General features: G+C 39.9%; 1 protein-coding gene across 1 annotated transcript in view; it reads left to right on the forward strand.

The window, feature by feature from the left end:
* The window catches only part of arsg (arylsulfatase G), a 61832-nt gene extending 44820 nt beyond the window's left edge, over positions 1-17012 (forward strand). The window contains exons 10-11 of the mRNA XM_072558644.1: positions 14714-14804; positions 15651-17012. Of these exons, the coding sequence (XP_072414745.1) occupies positions 14714-14804; positions 15651-15928 (369 nt within the window). The 3' untranslated portion in view covers positions 15929-17012. The remainder of the gene's footprint in view (positions 1-14713; positions 14805-15650) is intronic.
* Positions 17013-24315: the final 7303 nt, after the last annotated feature.

Raw genomic sequence — 24315 nt, forward strand, 5'->3', positions numbered from 1 at the left:
AACGGATACTGTATGGGTTATGACAGTTTATGTATGAATTATGTATGGATTATGACATTATGTATGGATTATATATGGATTATGACCGATTATGACAAATTATGTATGGATTATGAGTGGATTATGTTTGGATTATGACAGATTTAAATAATTATAACAAAAAAAGCTATTCCCATTAGCTGATGGTACAAGAATGAGCAAACGCAGATTTAAAGCTGTGGACTAGACGTACAGAAGCAAATGAACAAGAACAATTTACTCACTGTATACTAATAACCTGGACACACTGCCTTGAAAGTGGTGAGATGGAGTTAAGCAATGACTTCAAAAGGAAATTGTATAGGCATTTGAGAGAAATGAATTTGTAAGATTACCCCCTAGTGCCTCGAATACATGTAAATGTAGTCTTGTACATGTAAGAGATGTCTTTGGTTTATTGTGGATACAGTCAAACTCCAATGTTTGTTTGTTCCCTTGATATGCTCCAGTACAGAAACAAATTGCATTTGTATATGTATATATACAAAGATATTTTTTATGAATAAAGAATATTTTTGAAGTTAAAAAAATCTGGATTAAGTGGTATGGGACTGCTTTGATTGCTATTCAGAAAGCCAGCAAGGACACAATAGACTGAATGGTCTTGTTGAGTATCATAATGATTCTGAATTATTAGGTCCCATTTGGGACAGGAAAGAAACTGGGAAGGAAACAAAAACAGCAGGGTACCAGGAGAGCTGCCTTAACTTTCTACGCGATCCATTAGCCATGGAAAATGAGGTGGTTAAAGAACAGAAGCACAGCTGCTTGGCATAACTGGGGTAGAACTGTACTTGAGACAGACAGGGGGAGTTACCATGTTAGTGCATGGACTTGGGAGGGTTGCTGGAAAGGATGGGTAGCACAGGTGGGGACTGAACCATTGGCCCACACGTACGAGTCAAGGGGTGAGGAGTAGGAAGGCAGTTGAGATCTAAACTTCAGAATTGCTCTATCTGGTATCCTGTCCTGCATACTAGAGCTGTACTGATTCCTCAATGCCACGTTATAGAGTCATACAGTCAATACAGCAATGAAACAGATGCTTCAGTCCAACCTGTCCATGTTTAACATAATGCCAAACCGAACTAGTCCCACCTGCCTATTCCTGGCCCATGTCCCTTAAAACTTTCCTATTCGTGCATCTATCCAGATGTCGTTTACGTGTGGTAATTGTACTGGCATTCATCACTTTCTCAGGAAGTTCATTCCACATGTGAACCACCCTCTGTGTAAAAGATTTGCCTCTGATATCTTTTTCAAATCTTTCTCCTCTCACCTTAAAAATATGCCCCCTAGTCTTGAAATCCTTTCTTATCAAACATAAAGACTCCCCTGAAGTGTTGAATTTACTGGTGTAAGGAGCATTGTAAGATGTTATGACAGTCCTTCTAAGACCATAAGAAATAGGAACAGAAGGAGACTGTTTGGCCCCTTGAGCCTATTCCGCCATTCAATAGACCGTGGCTGATTTGACATTCCTCGTGTCCATTTTCTTGCATTTTCCCTGTGGCCCTTAATTCTCCTGATGATAAAGACTCTGCCTGTCTTTTTGTGGCTAGTTGTTCATGTATCCTCCCTCACTAGTATCCTTACATACGGATGAGGAAGGATACCACTTCGACTGGGACAACACATCCATCCTAGGACAAGTCAAACAAAGACATGCACGCAAATTCCTCAAAGCAACTGGAACTCTATCAAAAAACACATTGAGTTAGACCCCATCTACCACTCCCTGAGAAAAGGGACAGGAAGTGACTTCACCACAGGAAATAATATCACCACAGGAAATGACATCACCAACCCAAAGAAACCCAAGCATACAAATAGAAAGCAGGAATTTTCAGCAGTGCTTTGCCTGAGGCCCACTGAAGATGTTACCTAGTAGGGTGATGAAATGTCTGGAAATGAACTTTCAAGCTCAGCAAGCAAACCTACATGCAAAACTTGCATTAATGTCAAAATTGTGAACCTATGTATGAAAAATTGTAAAAGATTTAGTTACTTGGTTCTTGGTGTTTGTGCAGGCTCTTGTACAGTAATGACTCTGTTAATGTTCAGTTGCTAATGCACATCACCTGAAATAAAATCAATGAATATTAGAAACAAAAATGTTACGGTAAGGCAATTCCAAACAAAGATGGTGAGATACAATATGTTTAAGGATTCATCAAAACAACAGGCGAAGATCATTGAATGGACTTTATGCCAGAATTTGAAGGGCAATATTAACTTCATTGTACTTTTTTATTTGTGTAAATACAGTTCAAAACTAGCCATGAAATTTGGCAAAACTCATGACCTCTTTCTAAAAAAAACTACTATGGAGGACAAGTTGTCAAAACTTGATACATAAATAGGTATTAAATTATTTGGTTTACAGCTGTCTGTTCATGTACCCAGTTAGTTTTTGAGCAATTGTTATTCTGCCCACTTTTACATCTGATCAGTTATTCCCTAGGGAATTTCACATGGAAAACCTGTTACTGTCACTCTTTGGCTCTGCGTTTCTAAACTAAAGCCAATTAGGTTTGACTTGTCCCCAGAGACTGTTTGAAATACCACATTTAAAATCATCTTGCTAGAAGCAAAAATGGCAATCTAGATCTCTACATAAATTATGTAAAAGATCAATTTTCAATGTACTTGAGGATAACATACCATTTTATTATTCAAATGCACATGGCGGTGAGCAACTAAGATGAATAAACAACCATTTTGGAGACATATTGTCGTTTTGCTGATAGGGAGAGTGATAGTGAACTTTATTGTTTTCCATCATCCCATGAGTTCCTGCAAAAATATGTATGTTTAGGGGAAAGCTTTACTGTTTGGTGTTGTAACTTTCAGTAATAGGCACAAAACAGAAGAAAAGATTATGTTTATCCACGAAGCACACTGATATGTAAATATCATGAAAAAATTGTCTCTCACTTGCTCTTAGACACACACACTAATGGATTCTAGCTAACAAAACATCCAACAAGATTGTTAACAAAATATAAAAAGCAAATCACATTCAGATAAAGTCCTTAAGGTTCATGCAGTGCAGGCCTGGTTTGGTTCCCTCCATGGCTCTTTCAAGAAGGAGGAGGTTGGAGGTCTCAAGATATCCAGCCTGGTTTGTAGCCGAGTTTCTTCAGATGAAAATGAACTTAGTTCTCCTTGCACTACCTTAGTTGCTAGGCAGAGCTCTATCTTTTTTGGCTGGAGGAATTGGCCTGTCACTCTCAAGATGATTTGTTCCTGACTGGTTCTTGGACTAATAAGAGCTATTAATGAAAGTCAGTTTCAATCATGTGCCCCACATGATCAATGCTTCTGTTGTCCGTATAACTGATTCAAAGGCACTGCTACACAATGCATTTGGAATGGTGACTGTTCACACATGCCTGTTCCTCTGCATTTCTGTTTATTGTGTGTTAAAACTGAAGACTGTATTACTGGGGCACTATTTTGCAGTCTTATGGTACTGCCACCACGATGTACGTTTGCTTCCAACAGAGTACATTATTTGATATGGAAATGCCTATGTTATCTCTCATAATTGAAGAAATTGGATGTAGATCATGGTACTGAAGAATCCAACAGACATTTTTCACAGCTAACAAAGATATGCTAAGGTTAAATTCCTCGGGTACCTAGTGTCAGGGTTGGTATAGTATACTTCCAGTAACCTGTTATTTCCTAAGTGCAGTATGTGATCCTTATGCACCAAGGTCACATTCTGTGATGCAGTGATGATGTCATGAGCATGTGTCTTAAAGGTATACTGACTGTGAGACAAAACATTACAGTAAATACAAAGATAATGGAACTGTGAATTTCACAAGTGGTTTTGTATTTGAATATTTTTGCAAGGAAGGGCATCCAACCCATTCTTATTTAGACTTTAAGGACATTGCAGATGTTTGAATTAATTCTTTGTCTGTGTAGAAATTTCAAACACTAGTTACCTGACTCTTAAGTGCCGTTATAATGGGAAATTACTCAATTTGACTTTTAAAAATAGACAAAGTCTACATATTGCAAGTTAAGAATATGACAACTGAGCATGCCTGGGTAGAAACGGACCCTGTTGTGTCTTGTGGCTCGATGCCCATTGGAAAAACTTGAGCTCATAACCTCAGCTAACAGCTTATTGCAGTATGGAAGGAGCTGCATTGTTGGAGATGCCATCTTTTGGAAATGTGGAACCAAAGCCCCAACTTTTCTCCCGGGTGAATATAAAAGATAGCAAACCACTCCTCGAAATTAAACAGTGAGTTCACCTTTTGCCCTGGCTAACACTGATCACTGAACCAGTATATAAAACAGGCAATCTGGCCATTTGTTCCAGTACTGTTTGTGAGGGCTTTTGTGCACAAATTGACAGATATATTTTCTATGTTGTGAAAGTAATTATATGTTTTAATTAAATTATGTAATTGGTTAGTAAAGCACTTCAGAATGTTTTGATATCATGAAAGGTGCTATTGGAATGCAGGTTTCTTTTTCTTTGTATATTATATCTGCTTCCAGTTGATGGGAAAAAATAACACGTCACATCTGTGCAGTTGGACTGTACACAATTAATGTGGATTAACCTGTATTTGTAAGTCTAGTGCCAACTGAATTTTCTGGCCACTTGCTATCATATATAAAAATATAATATTATGGATCATACATTGGAAATTCACATAGAATTTGAAGATTCAAACCCTTTGCCAAACACAGCTTTGCTTAATTACATTAATGTCCTTGTGAGCTGCACGATCTGCTTTAATTAAGAATCAATATGACTGTGAAACGTTTGATAGCCATCTCAGGTAAATAACCCTAACTGGCTAGAGCCTGAATCTAGTATTAGCAAACATAGAGTTGGGTAAAGGGTTGACCATTTAAGACTGAGATGAAGAACATCCCATCCTCAACTTGTACCATTCCTGACCCCAAAATGTTATTCAGTTATTTTTCTCATAAATCTGTTCAGAGATTTTATTACACACCTCCTGAGGAAGTGGCAACAGTTCAGACTCTAAACAAAGTCCCCATTAATAGAACATAGAACAATACAGCGCAGAACAGGCCCTTCGGCCCTCAATGTTGCGCCAAATTGTGAACTATTCTCAGCTCGTCCCCCTACACTATCCCAAAATTATCCATGTGCTTATCTAAGGATTATTTAAATCTCCCTAATGTGGTTGACTTGACTACATTAACAGGTAGGGCATTCCATGCCCTTACCACTCTCTGTGTAAAGAACCTGCCTCTGACATCTGTCTTAAATCTATCACCCCTCAACTTGTAGTTATGCCCTCTTGTACAAGCTGACGACATCATCCTAGGAAAAAGTCTTTCTCAGTCTACCCTATCTAATCCTCTGATCATCTTGTATGTCTCTATCAAATCCCCCCCTAAGCTTTCTTCTTTCCAAGTCTCTCAGCTTTTCCTTATAAGACCTTCCCTCCAGACCAGGCAACATCCTGGTAAATCTCCTCTGCACCTTTTCCAATGCTTCCACATCCTTTCTGTAATGGGGCAACCAGAACTGTACACAATATTCCAAGTGTGGCCGCACCAGCGTTTTGTATGGATGCAATATGATATAGCGGTTCCGGAACTCAATCCCTCTACCAATGAAACCTAACACACTGTATGCCTTCTTAACAGCACTATCCACCTGGGTGGCAACTTTCAGGGAACCTTGCACATGGACTCCAAGATCCTCTGCACATCCACACTACCAAGAATCTTTCCATTGACCAAGTACTCTGCCATCCTCTTATTCTTCCCAAAGTGCATCACCACATTTAGCTGCATTGAACTCCATTTGCCACCTCTCAACCCAATTCTGCAGTTTATCCAAGTCCCCCTGCAACCTGTAACATTCTTCCAAACTGTCCACTACTCCACCGACTTTAGTGTCGTCTGCAAATTTACTAGTCCATTCACCTATGCCTGCATCTAAGTCATTTATAAAAATGACAAACAGCAGTGTTCCCAAAACAGATCCTTGTGGCACACCATGAGTAACTGGACTCCAGACTGAATATTTTCCATCAACCACTATTCGCTGCCTTCCTCCAGAAAGCCAGTTTCTAATCCAAACTGCTAAATCACCCTCAATTCCATGCCTCTTCATTTTCTCCATCAGCCTACCATGTGGAACCTTATCAAAGGCTTTCCTGAAGTCCAAGTATATCACGTCAACTGCCCTACCCTCATCTACATGCTTGGTCACCTTCTCAAAAAATTCAATGAGATTTGTGAGACACAACCTGCCCTTGACGAAACCATGTCGACCATTAAAGCCAACCAAATAGTCTGCTTCAGGTGTAGAAGTCACATTCATAGAATCGATACAGTGTGGTAACAGGCCATTTGGCCCAACAAGTCCATATCAACCCTCCAAAGAGTAACTCACCCAGACCAACTCCCCTACCCTACCCTATTAGTCTATATTTCCCCTGACTAATGCACCTAACCTACACACCCCTGAACACTATGGGCAATTTAGCTTGGCCAATTCACCTAACCTATACATCTTTGGACTGTGGGAAGAAACCAGAGCACCTGATGGAAACTCATGCTGACACAGGGAGAATGTGCAAATTCCTCAGACAGTCGCCTAAGACTGGAATCGAACCTGTGTCCCTGGCGCTGTGAGGCAGCATTGCTCACCACTGAGCCACCATGCTGCCCATATGCTAATTTAATTATGTCACAAGTGTCAATTAAGGAAGTCATGCACTGTATTCTGCATTGGTATGATTCTAGAATTTCCTTTCCCTTTAAATCCTTATAGGCTGGGAAGAAAAAGCATTTAGTCCCCACGGTGATCAAATGTCCAGGAATAAATTAAGTGGCACTTTTGTCTTTGAGTGTGGGGCTGGTTACACTGGTGAAGCTGTGAGATCTACCTCATTCAGGATGAAAGATTTACCTTTATTGCTCTCTGGACAATTAGGGATGAAGAATAAATGCTAACTTAGGTAATGACACCCTCATCTCATGAATAAAATTTTGAAAAATGTTCTCATTGCCCAATCGAAGTCTGTATTGTAACTATATTGGAACAACTTGGCTAGTGGCATGAATGGTTCTGGAGCCTAAGCCTTCAATCATATTTTTGGAATGTTGTAAAGGCCCACAGCATTTTTAGTATTTGGTGCATTCACTGTTTCTTGTTATCACAAGGAGTGAATCAAGTTAGCTGAATCCAGGTATCTATAATGTTGGGGATCTCAGGAGGAGACCAAGATGGATTGTCCACTCAACGATGCTGGCTGAAGATGGCTGCAAGTGCTTCTCCTTTGTCTTTTGCATTAATGCTCTGGGCTTCCCCAACTTAAATGGGGATATCCTCTTCCAGTGAGTTGTTTACTTGTCCACCACTCATTATTAGATGTGGCATGATTGCACAGCCTGGAAGAACCATTGGCTGTGGGATCATTTAGCTCCTTCTGTTGCATACATTGCTTGGCATAGAAAGACTTTGTGAGGGATATTGGAGAATTGAAGATAGGTCACAAACCTCCAAAAATCCCATCTACCCAATCCATCAAGCACCCTTGCTTGACAAGTAGTTTTCTGTTTTAGCCCAAGCAGATTGATACATTTTTAGGTATGACTTGTGCTGCTCTTGACGTGCCCTCCTGCATTCTTCATTGAACCAGAGTTGATCCCTACACTCACTGGTAATGGTAGACTGAAGGCCAAAAGGTTGTAGATTGTGGTTGAGTACAACTCTACCACAAATGGTCCACAGTGCTTGTGGTTGTCCAGTTTTGGGTTACAAGGTCTGTTTGAAGTCTGTTCCATTTAGCAAGATAATAGTTATTAAGAGTGCGATTACAGAGTACTTGGAAGTGCATGTTAAAATAGGGCTGAGTCAGCACAGCTTATCAAAACAGCCTGACAAATCTGTTAGAATTCCTTGAGGACATAATGAGCAAGTTTGACAAAGGAGAACCAATGGACATGATCGATTAGATTTCCAGAAGGCTTTGACAAGGTGCCATAAAAGAGGCTGCAAAATAAGATAAGAGCCTGTCGTGTTAGGGTCAAGGTATTGGCATGGATAGAGGATTGGCCGACTGGCAGAATGTGGAGAGTAGGCATGAAGGAGACATTTTTAAGATGGTAGCCGATGACTAGTGGAGTTCCACAGGGGCCTGTGTTAGGATCACAACTATCCATGTTATACTTTGACAACCTAGTTGAAGGAACTGAGGGCATTGTTTGCCAGGTTTGCGGATGACACAAAGGAAGGTGGCAGGCCAGTTGTGTTGAGGAAACAGGAAGGCTGCAGAAGGACTTTAACAGGCTAGGAAATTGGGCAAAGAAGTGGCATATGGAATATAGTGTGGAAACGTGAGGTGATGCACTTTGGTCGGAAGAATGGAGGTATAGACTGTTTTCTAAATGGGGAAAGGCTTTAGAAATCTGAAGGCCTTGGGAGTTCTTGTTCAGAATGCTCTTAAGGTTAACATGCAGGTTCAGTTGGCAGAAAGGAAAGCAAATACAATTTTAGCATTCATTTTAAGAGGGCTAGAATATAAGAGCAGAGATAAACTGCTGAGATTGTATAAGGCTGTAGTCAGACCACATTTGGAATATTGTGAGCAGTTTTGGGCTCCATATCTAAGTAAGAATGTGATGTCATTGGAGGGGATCCAGAGGAGGTTTACAAGAATGATCCCGGGGATGAAGAACTTGTCATATGAGGAGCGGTTGAGGACTCTGGGTCTGTACTTGATGGAGTTTGGAAAGATAGGTGAGGATCTGATTGAAACTTACAGAATACTGAGAGGTCTAAGTAGAGTGCACATGGAGAAGATGTTTTCCCCAGTACAGGAGACTAGGACCAGAGGGCACAGCCTCAGAGTGAAGTGACGATGCTTTAGACCAAAGATGAGGAGGAATTTCTTCAGCCAGAAGGTGGTTTATCTGTGAAACCCATTGCCACAATGGCCTGCGGAAGCCAAGACATTACATGTATTTAAGACAGAAATAGATAGGTTTTTGATTGGTAAAGGGATCAAAGGTTGCAGGGAGAAGGCAGGAGAATGGGAATGAGAAACATATCAGCCATGATTCAATGGCAGAGCAGACTCTATGGACCAAATAGCCTAATTCTGTCTTTATATCTTGTAATCTTATGGTAATGCCACACAACAAAGTGGAGGATGTTCTCAATGTAAAGGTAGGACTTTGTCTCTGTAAGCACTGTGCAGTGACCACTCCTACTGATACTGATACTGGGTAGATTGGTGAAGACAAGGCTAAAGATTTTTTTTTTCCAAGTAGTTGTTCACATAGAACCTGCCCAGACCTCTCAGTCTACCAGCTCTGTCCTTTAGGACATGTCCAGCTCAGTTATGGTGTTACCAAACCACTCTTGGTGATAGATATTGAAGTCCCCATCCAGAATACATTCTGTGCTCTTTCCACTCTGAGTGCTTCCTGCAAGTGGTGTTCACCATCTGGAAATGGGGGAATGGAAAAGCAAGTAGTAATTCTTAAGATTTTTTTCGACAACTCCTTTCTAATTATGTGTATACTTACTCCTGTAGTCATCACCACAACTCCTAATGGGATGCTCAACCAGCACCACTAACTTGATGGAATTGTATAACTGGCTAAACAACTGAAATGCCTTCAGGTGGAGACTTCTTTTCTGAAACATTCCGAATGTTTCTTTACAAAAATTATTTTTAGCTGCAGAAAATATTGACACAATTTCAAGTCACGTTGAGCATGCTTGATGTGTAGCTGGCAGCAAATTTGTGAGTCTGCTTTTAACATTTAGAATTCTTCTATATGGGCAATAAAACATGGCAACCATTTATCCATTACACCCCTTGCCACCTTCCTCTTCTCCTTTCTGGCGATTATCTATTTTAGAATTTGATGAGGTAAGATGCTGCATTGTGGACATAGCAGCATTGAGAAGAACATTCAAATATACACTGCTGTCTAAACTTACCATGAAATACATTTCAGGACTGACATTTCCAAAATATGTGTCTGCTTAATCTACCCAACCACATAACTTGAATCTGTAGTTTACCAGAAACAGTTCATAATTCTTGTACAGTTGTGTGTACACTGCACCTAATTCAATTTTGAAACTTCAAAAATCTTTTTAAAAGTCAGGATGTACGGTATAATCAGAATTTAGCAAATACATGACTGTGTAGTGAAGGCTCATAAAGTCATGCACAATGTAATCAGTACAATTTGCTCCAGAGCATGTAAATTATGCAGCCTGACATTACTTAACTGGTCCATTTGATGTAACTCATCATTAACTGGTATACATCCTGTCTGTCTAAATAAAGAAATTAAACAAAACAAAGCAAAAATAGTGCTTTGTTGTGTGTTGTCAGACACAGCACGGAAACAGCCTCAGGTCCCATCCCATTGATATGTCAGCAAGATATAATTAGCGTCAATTTTTGCTTGTTTTTCTTAGGAAGTACATTGCCTGTGGAGATCTCCCTCCCAGTTCTGATTATGATGTTGTTCACTATTTATAGCAACAGCATGTGAAAAGTCTCAACCAGTTATTGACATTGTCTGTTTGAATTAGGTAGATTCTCTCATTAGCTGCTGGAAATGCCTCTAAACACTATGCTCTTGTCATATTTGAAATGTGAACTGTTGTAAGTGCATCTTAGGAATTAAACATTTCTTTAACTTCTCCACTACTAACTTTTATTAAATACCAGAAAATTTACATTGTATTTCTCATACTTAGAACTGTGGCAACAATTAACTTATTTATTTTTCTTACTCAGAATCAAGAATGACTGGTTTGACAGATTCTGAAACAGATGAGAAGTTCATTGTGTGATCTGTCCCATTTTGGGGTAGTGGTGCTTGAGGGGTTGGGTAGCTGCATTTCTTTTTAAGAGGTTTGTGAGCTCCGTTCAGTTCTTCTGTGCTGCCTCTGCATATTCCTGATAAAATCTCTCCATGTATTTGGTGACTTCTAAATGAACCGTCTCCATTTAGTCAGTCACAAACAAGGATCCCCTGTGTGGGTACATTAGACCTCTTACTCATAGAATCCCTATAGTGTGGAAGGAGGCCATATGGCCCATCGAGTTTGCACCAACCCTCTGAAGAGCATTCCATGCAGATCTATCCCTGTAACCCTGCATTTGCCATGATTAATCAATCTAATCTGCACATCCGTGGACACCATGGGGTAACTTAGCATGGCCAGTCCACCTAACCCAGACATCTTTGGACTGTGGGAGGAAACCAGAGTACCTAGTGGAAACTCACACAAACACAGGGACAACATGCAAACTCCACACAGTCACCCAAGGTTGGAATCAAACCCGGGTCACTGGCACTGTGAGGCAACAGTGCTAACCATTGAGCCACCATGCTGCCTTTTGAAGGTGCTTTGAGGATATGCCTGAAAGTTTTCGTTAGGTAAAAACAAGGACTGCAGATGCTGGAAACCAGAGTCTAGATTAGAGTGGTGCTGGAAAAGCACAGCAGGTCAGGCAGCATCCGAGGAGCAGAAACATCGATGTTTCGGGCAAAAGTTTTCATTGCCTCCTTGGATCTATCCCTAACCCCCACAAACCTAGTTCTGAATAGAGCAATTATTTGGCTCGTCTGCCATAAGGCATACAATTAAAATGTCCCACCCAGCAGAACTCATTTTGAAGAGTGAGTAATTAATGCCTCAGTGCAAGGCAGGTGAACTTGGCAGAAGACACTGCTATTTTTATCTTACTTGCGAACAAATTTGAAGGATCTTGCAAAAGCTTCCCTGGGATGCTTCACATATGGCGTCAGCTGCTTGCTCTGGATTGTCCAAGTCCGGGGCATAGGGGAGCACAGAAATCATACTTTTGGTCTCATATTTGTGATCTTTGTCTTCAGATTCTCTTTTCCTCAGTTCTGCTGGAGCCTCAAAGATGCTGAAAAGGATCTGCAATTTCCAGGATCTTGTTATTTGTAGGAGTTTTATTGTATGTCATCACCTAGCAGGTTGTAGGTGACAGTTTCTGAGAGCAGCAACATTTGTGGAAGATACTCTACAAGCCTTCATGATTGACAGTCAAAGGCTTCCTTGAGATCTATATAACACAACAGTTGGTGTTGTTGCTAACATTCTGTTGACCTTTGTGCCCAGCCAGGATTATGTCTGTACCTCTCCATGGACCTGGAAGGAGCTCCTTGCCCACTGGCAATAGGGTGTTGAACAGGATCCTTGCAATGAGCTTCCCTGTGACGAATAGTGGGGAGACTCCTTTGTAGTTAGCTCAGGTAGACTGAAATGTTTTGTGTGTTTACGACACCAGTCAGATATTGTGTTTTGCGGACTGTTTTGGAAGTGTAAGTAATAGCACAGAAAATGGTTCTGGGAGCACTTGGGAGGTAAGTGTACAGTGGAATCTTAATTATCTGGCATTCGATTAACTAAATTTTGGATTATCTGAACAAGGTCCTGATGCTTGGCTAATTATGTTACCCAGCACTTGACTATGTGGCATTCGACTAATCAAACAAAATACTCCCTGCTCATGTCCTTTGGATAGTCAAGGCTCCCCTGTAATGGGGTTGGGAACAGCATCATATTGTGGGTCTGATAACACTGATTAATAAATGGCAAATCCATTTATAGCACAGTGCCTCACGGCACCCAAATGAAACAGGAAAGATTCTCCAAATCATCTTTATGGCTTTTTCTTTGTTATGAGAAAGTTCTCAGCATTGTATGTTATTTTTCAAGCAAGCAACCCTTGGGTAGTCTTTCTAAGTAAAGTCTCATTCTCAGAATATGACTTGGTATTTTTAATATGTAATCGGAGCAGAAACGTGAAAGACAAAATTCTCCAGCCCCCATCTAATGGGGAATGAAATGGCAGAGAAACTATATAAATGTGGCTAACCTCATGGAAGAAAACGCTAAAAACCTTTCAGAAATAATGGAAAACCAGGAATGAGTATAAACAAGGAACTGCAAGACACAAGAATACCAGAGAAATTAATGTGACTCCAAGTAAATAAATCACTTGAACCTAATGATCTACATTTCATAGTGTTGAAGAAGATAGCTGTATAGATTGTGGATGCATTGGTTTTCATTCTTCAGAATTCTACAGATTCTGAAATAGTTCCTGCACATTAGAAAGTGGCAAATGAAACTCCAATATTTATAAAAGGTTGGAGAAAGAAAACAGAGAACTAGGAACTTGTTGGCTTATTATCAATCATCGGGAAAATGCTGGTATCTATTATAAAGGATGTGATTGCAGGATATTTAGAAAATAGTGGTGGCAGTGGACAGAGACAATGTGGATTATTGGTGTTTTTTGAAGACCTAACTAGCAAAATAGATAGGGGTTATTGGTGGATGTGACATATTTAGCTTTTAAGAAAACTTTTGATAAGGTCCCACACAAGGGTTTAGTAAATAAAATTACAGCACATAAGAAGGAGGGAATATACTGACATGAATTGAGAATGTTTAATGGACTGAAAACACTCAGTAGGAATAAATGGATCATTTTCAGTTTGATAGTGGAATATCACAAGGTTGAGTGCTTAGGCCCTAGCTATTCACAATCTATGTTGGTGATTTGGCTGTGTGGAATAAATGTAATATTATCAAGTTTGCAGATGACACAAAACTAGGTGGAAGTATGAGTTGTGAGGTGGATGCAAAGAAATTTGAAGGAGATTTGAAGAGGCCAAGTGGGCAAAAAAAAATCATTGACTGAAAGTTAACTTGAAGTTACAGCAAGCACTTAAGAAGGCAAATGGTGTGAGCATTTGAATATAGGAATATAGGATTGTTTACTGTAATTATATACAGGGAGAAAGTGAGGACTGCAGATGCTGGAGATCAGAGCTGAAAATGTCTTGCTGGAAAAGCGCAGCAGGCCAGGCAGCATCCAAGGAGCAAGAGAATTGATGTTTCGGGCATGAGCCCTTCTTCAGGAATGAGGAAAGTGTAATTATATACAGCCTTGAAATTAATGTGCAGTTTTGGGTCTCCTTTCCAAAGATATATTTGCCATTGAGGGAATGCAGTAAAGATTCACCTAACTAGTTCCTAGAATGGAAGGATTTCCTGTGAGGAAATATTAAGTGTACTGGGTTGTTGTTCTCTGGAAATTACAAGAATGAGAAGTGATCCTAATGAATGTGCAAAATTCTGGCAGGACTTGACAGGGTAGGTGTTTCCCCTGGTCAGGTGTCTAAAACCAGGGTATACAGTCTCAAAATAAAGGGCAGGCCACCAGGGCTGAGATGAGAAGGGATTTTGTCATGCAGAAGGTGGTGAATCTTTGGAATTCTCTGCTCCAGAAAGTTGTGGAGGCTCAGTCATTGAGTACGTTCAAGACTGGGATCGATAGATTCTACATTTTAAAACCATGAAAAGGGATATTACAAGAAAATAGTGTTGAAGTAAATGATCGGCTTTGAACTCATTGGATGGTGGAGTGCGCACAAAAGGGCTGAATGATGTACTACTGCTCTTATTTTTCATGTTCATGTTCTAGTTACATTATATTATTATTTGTTGCAGTTCTACTTTCGTTTAACCTGGTGCGGTAATTGGCAGCTAGAGCAAGCTACAGTATCTAATTCCTAACTTAGTTTAGATGTTGAAATATATAATATGTAATGATCCCTTGATTCTGTGATATTGCAGGCTCTTTTCCACCCAAACAGTGGAGCAGCTGGACAATTTGGGGATTTGAAGACTATCCGTCTGAAGCAGTACAAAGCTTTCTACCTCACAGGTAAAGAGATGCCCATACATTCAGTAAATGTGCCATTTTTATATTAGTTAAGTACCTCAGGATTGACATTAAATGGTTATAATCAGCTAAACATCATTTATTGAAAATGCAGTAGGACATGTAACAGACAGATGTGCTGATAAACAAAGTTGTAGGAGACCTTTAAAATGAGTGGCAATTTTTTTAACATGTTATAATACGTACTGTCTGTTATATTTTGAATGTTTGTTTTACTTTCTCTACACAGAAGATTCAGAGGTTCCTTTTTTCTAAACATATTTTTTAAAAAAACATGAATTCACTGATTTAAAAATTATTCATCATAACACTGAGATGGAAGGGTATTTGAGGTACAGCCTCATTTTCAACTCTTTCTTTCAGGAGTCAATGTTTTAATGTCAATAATTCCACACTCCTATCGTTTTCCAAATTGGTTGAGGTGCTGTACTTATTTTCATCCTGATTTTCATGAAGCTTCATGGAGATTGTGACATTCGTGCACCTTGTTAGTTGAGAGCAGAGAAAAATCAAACCATGCTGTCTCACTACTTCATCCCCAGTACAATTGTGTTGAGTTGTTCCTGCAGATTCAGTCATGTCAACATGATGCTCCACATGAGCAACTTGTGAAATCTTCACTTTGTTAACTCATGCAATGAAATACTTAATAAGTTTGATCAAATGACTTTGAAGAAATGTTGAGACTGGGATAATGGATTTGTGAAGTTGTCATCATAAGGTTTATTTCAATGAAGTAGTTTTTGAATACGTTGTTAACTTGCAGCAGAACTAAAACACAGAATTGAGGTTTAGTGCTCACTAGGGATTGTGTTCTTATGGTTTTAGGTGGTGCCAAAGCTTGTAAAGGTAAACAAGGGCCAGAACAACAACATGACCCTCCTCTGATATTCAACCTATTGAATGATACTGCTGAACTCCTACCTCTAGATTCTGCAAGTCCGGAATACCGTACTGTGTTGCCACAGATAAAAGTGACACTGAATAACATCCTCTTGGACATCTCTACAGATAACATCTCCTTGGCTGATTATTCGCATGATCCATCTGTGATTCTGTGCTGTCAACCAAAGCATGTAGTGTGTAGGTGTGAGAATAAGGCCTGAATCCCATTTCTTTATTTTTGTCATCGTTATGTGGAATGGGTAGTGGGCAAGGTGACCGGAGTCTTTGAGCTTAACTCGAATATGGAAAATAACTGCTAAAATGAGCAAATAATATTGTGTATGGTAAGTATCTCTTAAATCAACAAATATTTCTTCACACACAATTACTATAATTAAGTTAATTATATATAAATATAATAAAATAAAATGAAGTCAACTAAAGCACCCTATCCAGCTTCACAGTGGCACAGCGGTTAGCACTGCTGCCTCACAGCACCAGAGACCCGGGTTCAATTCCAGCCTCAGGCAACTGTCTGTGTGGAGTTTGCACATTCTCCCTGTATCTGCGCCGGTTTCCTCCCACAGTCCAAAAATGTGCTGCTTAGGTGAATTGTCCATGCTAAATTGCCCATAGTGTTAGGTGAAGGGGTAAATGTAGGGGAATGGGTCTGGGTGGGTTGCGCTTCGGCGGCTTGGTGTGGACTTGTTGGGCCGAAGGGCCTGTTTCCACACTGTAAGTAATCTAATCTAAAAAAATAACTCTGTGATGGACTGTCTGATTGTGCAAGATGATAGGGCTCTAGAGCCTGGGCAAGATATATGGCTGAAGGGCATCTGCCAGAAGAATTAATTTTTAAAATCCATTCACAGAATGTGGATGTTGCTCACTCGGCCATCATCTACTGTCGATCCGTAAGTGCCCTTCAGAAAATGGTGGTGAGTTGCTTTTGTGAAATGTGGGTCCATTTTCTTTATGTAGACCCACAATGCTGTTAGGGAAGGAATTTCAGGACTTTTTTCCAGTGACACTGAATGATCAGCAATATATCTCCAAGATTGGGTGATGAGTGGCTCAGAGGGAAACATTGGAAATGTCACAGTCTGCTCATGGAAATTCATTCCAACTGTTCCTTCATGCAGTCCCCATTGGACTTCATCAATATGTCTATATTTCCTTATTTTGCTGACTTTATATTCTATATTATGGCATGTTTTTCTGTGTTTTAAGATAGTGCCAGAGAGTGGACACACTATACAGCAATTTTTAACAAAATATATGTAACAATAAATAAACCAAATCAAATCAACATTCCTTACAGTAGCTCAGTCAAGCCATTTAATGCAAGAATTTAAAGTAAGTCTGGCATTGAGAATCTGCATTCTAAAGCCCAAAATGTTTTTGTGGAAATGACCAAACAGAATTAGAATTAGCTTTAGTGTCACATACTCACATGAGTACATAGAAAAGCTTGCAAGTTGCCACTTGTGGTGCTATCTTAGCTACAAAGGTACCTAGGTACAGATTCTTAAGAACAAATTCTTTGGAAAAAAATAGAAAATAAAGAAATAAGAAGTCCAACAATATACACCTTCACCTCATCTTAGGTACAAAAGTATAAAACCATAGGAATAAATGAGAAAATAAAGAAATTAAGAAGTTCAGAATAACAGATCTTCCAACTTTGTCCATGCTGGGCCTCAGCTCAAGGCCGGATGTACCAAGAGTCTGCTCTGGATTGAGCTCAAGGCTCTCAAGCTAGAGCTTCACGCTGAGGCCAGGGCTTCGCGCTGAGGCCAGGAATCTGCGCTGAGGCCAGGGGGCCACAATGACTTCAGTTGAGGCTTAAGAGCAGGAGGTAAGAAGAAAGAAGAATAAAATAAAGCAAAAAGAGAAAAAGGGAAAAGAAACGAACAAAGTGGGCGAGCTCCAGTTGAGGAGTTCTTCTCTGCCGCCAGTTTGAAACACACGAGCCAGAGATGAATAAGGAGAAAGCTATTGACGGGAACTCATGATGGTTAATTCAAAGGAACAGCTGTCCTGCAAAAAGGGGATAAAACAAATATTGCCACTTTTTCCTTTACATACTTTTCTTTTATTTTCACTTGTACTGTTTGCCCATCAAATCACAATGCCTTTCAAAAATCCACAATAACTCTTAATTTTGTTGTTGAAGTCAACTAAACAATATCTTAAATTCTTGAGAAGGGCTGCAGTGGAGGAGCATAGGACAGAGGTACTCAAGTAGATTGGCTTTGTCAGGCTCAGATAATCTCCAATATCAAGCAGAAAGAAAAGCGACAGGACATTTGCAGCAGTGGGCTGGTAGTTGAAAATGGGCAGAAAATGTGATTAAGTCCTGCTATGTAGATATGCTTCTATGTGTGACAAACCCTATCTGTCAAATAGCAGATTTTGATCTCTCATTGTGGTGAGGATTTTTTTTTAACTTTCCCTCATGTGGAACAAAGAGAAAGAGTTGATTGTTTCTCCCAGCCAACCTTGCAATGTCATTTTCTTCAACGACTTGGAACCACTGCCAGTCGTAGGACAGGGAGGAAGTGAGTGCTGCAGATGCTGGAGATCAGAGTCGAAGAGTGTGGTGCTGGAAAAGCACAGCTGGTCAGGCAGCATCCAAGAAGCAGAAGAATTGATGGTTCAGGCATAAGCCCTTCATCAGGAATTCCCAATGAAGGGCTTATGGCCAAAACATTGATTCTCTTGCTCCTCGGATGCTGCCTGACCCACTAGCAGGACAGCCATTTTCAAAGTGGCCCTATGAAAGAGGAGCCTCTAAAACTGTGTTGAGTATCAGCAACTCACAGCAATTAGGCCTGGAGTCTAATTTCTGGCAGATCTCAGACTGTTGGCTTCTGTTGCAGGCTCAACCCCTGTCATTTTGTAGGCACAGCTGACAGAGATTTACCTGTACTTCCACACACCTCATCTACTGTGTCTATTGCTCTCGATGTGGTCTCCTCTACATTGGGGAAACAGGATGCCAACTTGCGGAACGTTTCAGAGAACATCTCTGGGACACACGTACTAAACAACCCCACTGTGCTGTGGCTGTACACTTTAACTCCCCCTCATGCTGTCAAAGTCCCCAAACCTCTGCCCTTACTAGGGGTAAAGCAGGAATTTTTTTTAGGAGCTTGTATCATGATATTGATGAAAGATAACTGAAAGGATTTTTCACAGGGTATGATGATGTTGTGGAACTCCCTATTAATATCAAGGGTAATGAACTGAGGGGGTCAGGAAGAGTCACCATAAGCCACACACTATGCCTCTTGGTGAACCCATGCAACACTTTTTTTTATTTGTTATTTTGTCTCAAAGAACAACCATACAAATTATTTCTAGGGCTTTTGCAGCATCTTTGAACTTTGGTAACATTCCTGTGTAACAGTTTGTGGGTTTCAGCAACTGCCTAACTCCTCTTGTATATATAATCTTTTTCTGAAGTCCTGCCGGATTGCCCGATTACTGGAATTCTGCGCAGCTTTTCAGCTATGTCTGTAGTCTTGGGCTTCTGTAGCTTTCTCATGCATGCGCAATACCTGCAGGAGAGTCTGTGCTAAATTAATTTATTATTATTCAGCTGGTTGAAGAACATGATGTTGCAATCTGCACACGAGGATGATACATCAAAGAAGCAAACGATGTGCAGAAACTGGTAAGCTGTCAATCAGGGCTAATTCTTCAGAGATTCTCTTTTCATTCCCATTAATTCCTTTATTAGATTATGCAGCCATGTTGAACCATAATCTTTTACATTTGTATTGATTTTCTTTAGAGTTTTTGCCTTTAGATGGATGAGATAGCCTGAGTTCCAATGTTTACATACATCCATATAGACTATTAACTCTTTCAACTTGAAATCCATCTACAAGATATTTCTCTGGAGCGGTAGCGGCTGAGGTGAGACTTGATAGAAGTCTATAGAATTATGAGATGCATAGATAGGATTGACGGTCAGAATCTTTTCCCAGAGTTGAAATATCTAATACATGGGGGCATGCATTTAAGGTGAGAAGGGGAAAGGAGATGTGAGGGGCAAATCTTTTTACAGAGTATGGAAGGAGTCTGGAATGCGAAGCCAGGCGTGGTGATGGAGGCAGATGTGATAGGGGTGCACATGAATATGCAAGGAATGGAAGGTTATACACCAAGAATAGGCAGAAGGGATTAGTTTAATTTGGTATCATGTTCGGCACAACATGGGCTGAAGGGCCAGTTCCTGTGCTGTATTGTTCTATTTAAGATGTTTCTTATTAAATTCTGATATGTAAATCTCCCATAATCTGTTTCCAAAAACGGGGTCATGGAGGAACTTGAAATGACAAAGTTGATGTTGAATGATTCAAATTTGGTAGATAATAAGCGAAGACAGGAGTTTCCAGTGGAAAATCTGACAACTAATTATGAATGAAATGAATTCCATTCATTCTCTCAGGTTAAAAGTATAGCTCTTGTGGTACAGAGGTAATATCCTTCACGTAAGGCTGGAGTTGAAGACTCACCTGTTCCAGAAGAAGTGTGGTCATGTATTTATATTGGCAAATTGACTTTCCCTCTGAAAATGTTTTCATCGTTGTTACCTTGAGATTCTTCAGCGATGTTCCCACCGTTGTTCAGTATTTCATATGTGCTGCAGAACTATGTTCAATGAGCTAATGGTTGGAGTAGAATGCTTCCACAAATTCTCTTTTCAGAATCATTACCTTAGATAACAAAACTGTCCCAGTGCACTTCAGTGATACATTATAAAATAAAAGGTCATTGAGGAATTTCATAGCTTAGTTAAACATATAGACACGAATTAAAGAGAATGATTCCGATGGAGAGGGGCCAGGCCATGGAAGGATTTGAAACCAAGAAGAAGAATTTTAAAATAAAAATATTGGTCAAATATAAATGGGTTATTCAGACCAAAGTGTCTATGCCAGTATTTATATATGTTTGAAAACCCCTCTCTTCTTTCTTCACCTAAATCTACTAGATTGATTCTATTCACTTTACCCTTTACCCTTACCTAGGTTCTTCTTAAACACATTTGAACTTTGTGCTTCAAGTACTCCTGATAGTAGTACGTTCAAAATTCTTACTATTCTGTTGGTATATAAGTTTTTTTCTGAATTCCTTATTTGGTTTCTAGGTGACTTTGTTGGTAGTCTCTAGTATTCATCTTGCTTGCGAGTGGAAACATTTTCCCTGTCTCTTTCAAAACCTTTCATAATTCTGATAACCTCTAATAGATCAACCCATAGTCTTCCCATGTTAGCAGAAGACTCACAGCTTTTTCATTATTTGCATGTATGCATTTCTGATATCACCCTTGTAAGTCTTTTTATTCCCTCTCTGGTGACTGTATATCCTTTTACATAATATGGCAACAAGAGTTGTGAACAATGCTCCAAGCTGATCTAATGTGCAATAAATGTAGCATAACTTCTCTATGTTTTAATATCTGGTGGCTTTACTTCTTTCTGGTCTTATTAACCTGCATTACTACTGGCTATAATCTGTGTGTTTGTACCGCCCCCCGAGACTCTATCATGTGTTGATTCCAAGTAATTTAAAATCCTTATATTTCCTACAAAAGGTAACAATTTACATTTATTTATTTTGAAACTAATTTGCTAAATGTATACACACAAAGGCAGACTGTCAAAACGTTTGTAGTGATACAAATGTATATTCCAAAGCATATCTTTAAATACAAAATTCCTAGTTATTTCAAATTCTTGAACAGAATCAAAACTTCTCACTCTGAAAAAAGTTGTAAAAACAAGCTAAGAATGTTAAAAACCCCATTGTGTCAAGAGTCTGCTCTTGTAGTTATAGTATACAAAAATCCATTTGGAAAGTTTTCTCCTGAGTCGAAAAGTCAAAAAGTGTGGTGCTGGAAAAGCACAGCTGGTCAGGCAGCATCCGAGGATCAAGAGAGTTGATGTTTCGAGCATAAGCTCTTCATCAGGCATGAAGACATTCTTAATGAAGAGCTTATGCTCGAAACGTTGACTCTCCTCCTCGGATGCTGTCTGACCGACTGTGCTTTTCCAGCACCACACTTTATTGCTTGCAAAAATATTGAGTCTATCAGATGTAAACCTGCCTTTTCAACTCAGGACAAAGTGAGGACTGCAGTTGCTGGAGATCAGAGTCAAAAAGTGTGGTGCTGGAAAAGCACAGCCGGTCAGACAGCATCCGAGGGGGAGAGTTCTTTTTCTTCAAAATCTACATGTTTAATTTTATCATCTGTCACTGAAGAAAGCAGCTTTGTAACTACCAATCACATTTCATGACAAAGTCCTTGTTGAGGATTTAAATTCTGAGCCAAGTTTGTAGCTGCTTCTATCCTGAGTATGTTATGCAATTGAGAGTTAAATTATACAGGAACATTGGAGGGTACAGTCTATAATCATCTTCTTCTCCATGGAATCAGTGTTGATGTTTTTGCTTAATTCACCTGGTAGCTTTTCTAAAACTTCTGTGTAGATCTAGCAAATCTTTTTTTTCTCAGCATAAGCAATAGTGTAAAAATAATAAATTGTTTAGGGTGTAGGTTTGCTCGCTGAGCTGTAGGTTTGATATCCAGATGTTTCATGACCTGGCTAGGTAACATCATCAGTGGTGACCATGAAGTGAAGCGAAGCTGTTGTCTCCTGCTTTCTATTTATATCTTTCTCCTGGATGGGGTTCCTGGGGTTTGTGGTGATTTCCTGTTCATTTTCTGAGGGGTTGATAGATGGCATCTAGATCTATGTCTTTGTTTATGGCGTTGTGGTTGGAGTGCCAGGCCTCTAGGAATTCTCTGGCATGTCTTTGCTTATCCTGTCCCAGGATAGATGTGTTGTCCCAGTCAAAATGGTGGGTTTTTTTTCATCCGTGTGTAGGGCTACGAGGGAGAGAGGGTCGTGTCTTTTTGGGCTAGCTGGTGTTCGTGTATCCTAGTGGCTAACTTTCTTCCTGTTTGTCCCACGTAGTGTTTGTGGCAGTCCTTGCATGGAATTTTATAGATGACGTTGGTTTTGTCCATTGGTTGTACTGGGTCTCTTAAGTTTGTTAGTTTTTGTTTGAGAGTGTTGGTGGGTTTGTGTGCTACTAGGATTCCAAGAGGTCTTAGTAGTCTGGCTGTTTTAACTACACCAGCAACCATCCCAACACACACAAATGAAGCTGTATCAGAACACTATTCAAACGAGCCACCACACACTGCAGCGCAGACGAACTTCAGAAAACAGAGAAGAACCACCTATACAACGGATACTCAAAAAATACAGTGCGCAGATTCCTCAAGAACAAACCATGACAAGCAGACCAAACATAGCCAGAAACCCTAATCACCTTACCATACATCAAAGAAGTTTCAGAAATGACAGCCAGACTACTAAGACCTCTCGGAATCCTAGTAGCACACAAACCCACCAACACTCTCAAGCAAAAACTAACAAACTTAAAAGACCCAGTACAACCCATGGACAAAACCAATGTCATCTACAAAATTCCATGCAAGGACTGCAACAAATACTATGTAGGACAGACAGGAAGAAAGTTAGCCACCAGCATACATGAACACCAGCTAGCCACAAAAAGACACAACCCTCTCTCCCTCATTGCCCTACACACGGATGAAAAAAACCACCATTTCGACTGGGACAACGCATCTATCCTGGGACAGGATAAGCAAAGACATGCCAGAGAATTCCTAGAGGCCTGGCACTCCAACCACAACGCCATAAACAAAGACATAGATCTAGATGCCATCTATCAACCCCTCAGAAAATGAACAGGAAATGACAACACCACAAACCCCAGGAACCCCATCCAGGAGAAAGATATAAATAGAAAGCAGGAGACAACAGCTTCGCTTCACTTGGAGGTCGCCACTGATGATGTTACCTAGCCAGGTAATGAAATGTCTGGATATCAAACCTACAGCTCAGCGAGCAAACCTACACCCTAAACCTCAACCTGAGTTACAAACCTTCACAAACCTTGCATTATAAATTGTATCAAGTAATTATATCTGCCATTTTTCCACATTTAACCAATTACATTATTTCATCCAGCCCTCACATGCTGCCCATTCCATGTCACCTCTCCCTTTCTATGCCACCCCTAGCCAATCCTCTGCATTGTTTGCATGCCATTCCCATCGCTCTCTTGCCATCCTCACCTTTCCAATCATTTCCATCCCGACCTTGATGGAAATTATCCTTCCAGCCAGAGCAACGTTGTTGTTGAGTTCTAATTCAAAAATCATTGGCATCCCATGTCCCTCTGTGTGCACCAAGCATCATCCACTAAAAGCACCCACCATCAGACATGCCTTTTAAATTAACCAGTCAAAACAGTCTGGACTGATAAAAAGTGAATATTATTAGATTCTGCAAATTTATTAATATCCTTCATAGTGACTACTTGCCCCATTCCACTTCCAGACTGAGTAATAGAGGCAAAAACCTATCTGATACCACATTGCAGAAATGTTAGAAGCCCTGTACTGATCTAAATTATCTTTCTTGTTCATAATTATTATAATCCAGTAACAGGATTAACAAGACGTATATTCTATTCTGCTGCTAAAGTAGAGCTGTGT

This window comes from Chiloscyllium punctatum, chromosome 39, assembly GCF_047496795.1.
Source record: "Chiloscyllium punctatum isolate Juve2018m chromosome 39, sChiPun1.3, whole genome shotgun sequence".
Taxonomy (NCBI): domain Eukaryota; kingdom Metazoa; phylum Chordata; class Chondrichthyes; order Orectolobiformes; family Hemiscylliidae; genus Chiloscyllium; species Chiloscyllium punctatum.